The sequence below is a fragment of the Cyprinodon variegatus genome, unplaced genomic scaffold (genome assembly GCF_000732505.1).
Source record: "Cyprinodon variegatus isolate N-32 unplaced genomic scaffold, C_variegatus-1.0 Scaffold592, whole genome shotgun sequence".
NCBI lineage: Eukaryota > Metazoa > Chordata > Actinopteri > Cyprinodontiformes > Cyprinodontidae > Cyprinodon > Cyprinodon variegatus.
Window position 1 is genome coordinate 515,705 of NW_015151045.1, and position 2,048 is coordinate 517,752.

The 2,048-nt window shown below is 49.6% G+C and overlaps 1 protein-coding gene across 2 annotated transcripts; it reads left to right on the forward strand.

Moving 5' to 3' along the window:
- The first annotated feature begins 196 nt into the window (after positions 1–196).
- LOC107096024 (pro-opiomelanocortin-like) lies at positions 197–1,961 on the forward strand. Of its 2 annotated transcripts, XM_015392477.1 has the most exons (4): positions 197–559; positions 970–1,090; positions 1,196–1,759; positions 1,814–1,961. In XM_015392477.1, the coding sequence occupies exons 2-3, from the start codon at positions 974–976 to the stop codon at positions 1,709–1,711; spliced, it is 633 nt and encodes a 210-aa protein (XP_015247963.1). In that variant the 5' UTR covers positions 197–559; positions 970–973; the 3' UTR covers positions 1,712–1,759; positions 1,814–1,961. The 2 variants fall into 2 exon arrangements, with proteins under 2 accessions (XP_015247963.1, XP_015247962.1); XM_015392476.1 differs by having other exon boundaries at positions 198–559; positions 1,196–1,961.
- The last annotated feature ends 87 nt before the right edge of the window (positions 1,962–2,048 follow it).

A 2,048-nucleotide genomic window follows, 5' to 3' on the forward strand; every position in this document is an offset into this window, starting at 1 on the left:
GGAGAACCTGATGACCTCAAACCTGGAAAATGAGTCTCATTCTCCACGGGGATCAACCTGAGCAGAACCGGCTTTGGTGACAATAGAAGGAGTCTGCAGCAGCTGCTGGGCTCGGCAACCCAACACCCAGAACCGCCGCTTCGGACCCCGTCTGTGACCGCATGTCACCTGGGCGTTAATCTGCCAGACCTGGAACCTGAGCAGAGATTAACACGCTGCTCCTCCTGCTAAGCCCCGAGGATGGAGAAGCATTCATCTGAAATAATAAAAAACAATTAAAAAGGTCGAGTGCAGACTGAGACTGAACGTTGTTTTTCCTCTGTGGTCGGAGGAAGAGGAGGGAGGAAGATGTCCATTGATCGGAGCAGCTGGGTGTGTTTGACCAACATGAATGAATCGCGGCGCTGACGTTATGCCCGCTCTGTGTGTGTCCTTGATGGCAACGTATAAAAGTCCAGGAGCTGCTGGAAGCCGCAGAAGAGACGAAGAGCGACCAAGACGTCTTCATCCAGAACCAGAAGAACAGCAGCAGCAATAAGAGGAGAAGAAACAAACGCTGGTGAGAATCACAGGAGCTTTTATTCCTGCTTCTATTAGAGCAGCAGAACATTTCTGATTCAACTGATAATTATTTCTATGTTTTTATATCAGCTCTGCTGATTTCTGCAGTGTTCTGAACCGTAATCCTGATCTTTAGCTTCCTTTTCTAATCTGGACTTTAACTAGGCCACTTTAGAAAAGGTTCCTATTTACTCCAATCAGGAGAGATTTGATCCACTTCAGTTAAACTTTTTACTATAACTGTAAATTAGCTTCAAAGTTTGATTTATTTGATTCATGGCTGCAGATTAATAACAGATTAGAATCAGATTATTTATGTTGATAATTGGATTAACTTTGCGTCTAAAGAAAAGTCCAGAAAAAGGTTTAATGTGAGTTTTTTTGTCCTCGTTTCTGATTGGTTGACAGGATCATGTGTCCTGTGTGGCTATTGGTGGCTGTGGTGATTGTGGGCGGGGCCACAGGAGCTGTTAGCCAATGCTGGGAGCATCCGAGCTGCCAGGACCTGAACTCTGAGAGCGGCATGATGGTAAAGGAGCGGCCATCTTAGATTACAACCTTAATCTCTGATATTAATTAATTTAATCAGATTAAAGGTGAAATAAACATTAATCCAGTTGATCTAATCTTTCAGGAGTGCATCCACGCCTGTCACTCTGACCTCACCGCTGAGACCCCCCTCATCCCAGGGGAAGCCCACCTCCTGCCTCCCCCGCCTCCCCCCTCAGAGCTCTCCCCCTTCCCCTCCTCCTCCCCCCAGGCCAAGCGCTCCTACTCCATGGAGCATTTCCGCTGGGGGAAGCCTGTGGGCCGGAAGCGCCGCCCGGTCAAGGTCTACACCTCCAACGGCGTCCAGGGGGAGTCCACCGAGGTGTTCCCCGGAGAGATGAGGAGGAGGGAGCTGGCCAATGAGCTGCTGGCAGCAGCCGAGGAGCAGGAGGTGATGGAGGAGGCGTCGGAGGAGCACCAGCGGCTCCTGGGGGGCCTGCAGGAGAAGAAGGACGGTTCATACAAGATGAAGCATTTCCGCTGGGGGGGCCCGCCGGCCGGGAAACGCTACGGAGGGTTCATGAAGAGCTGGGAGGAGGGGCGCCAGAAGCCGCTGGTGACGCTCCTGAAGAACATCATCAACAAGGAGGAGCAGGTGTGAGAGGAGGAGCAGGTGTGAGAGGAGGAGCAGGTGTGAGAGGAGGAGCAGGTGTGAGAGGAGGAGCAGGTGTGAGAGGAGGAGCGGGTGTGAGAGGAGGAGCGGGTGTTCAGCAGCGACCAATAAAAAGCTGAGAAACTTCTGGATGTGACGTGATTTTCCCTGACATGAAGGCAAAGCGATGAAGATGTTTTGATATTTATTGTTTCATGTAAATAACTGTATTTATTACATATGAAAACAAAGAGTTATTTGCAAGCAAAAGAAACGACGTCTTTGTCTTTCTTCCTGATTCTGGTCGTTTGGTTTGGTCCTGATTCATCAAAACCAAACAAAAAAA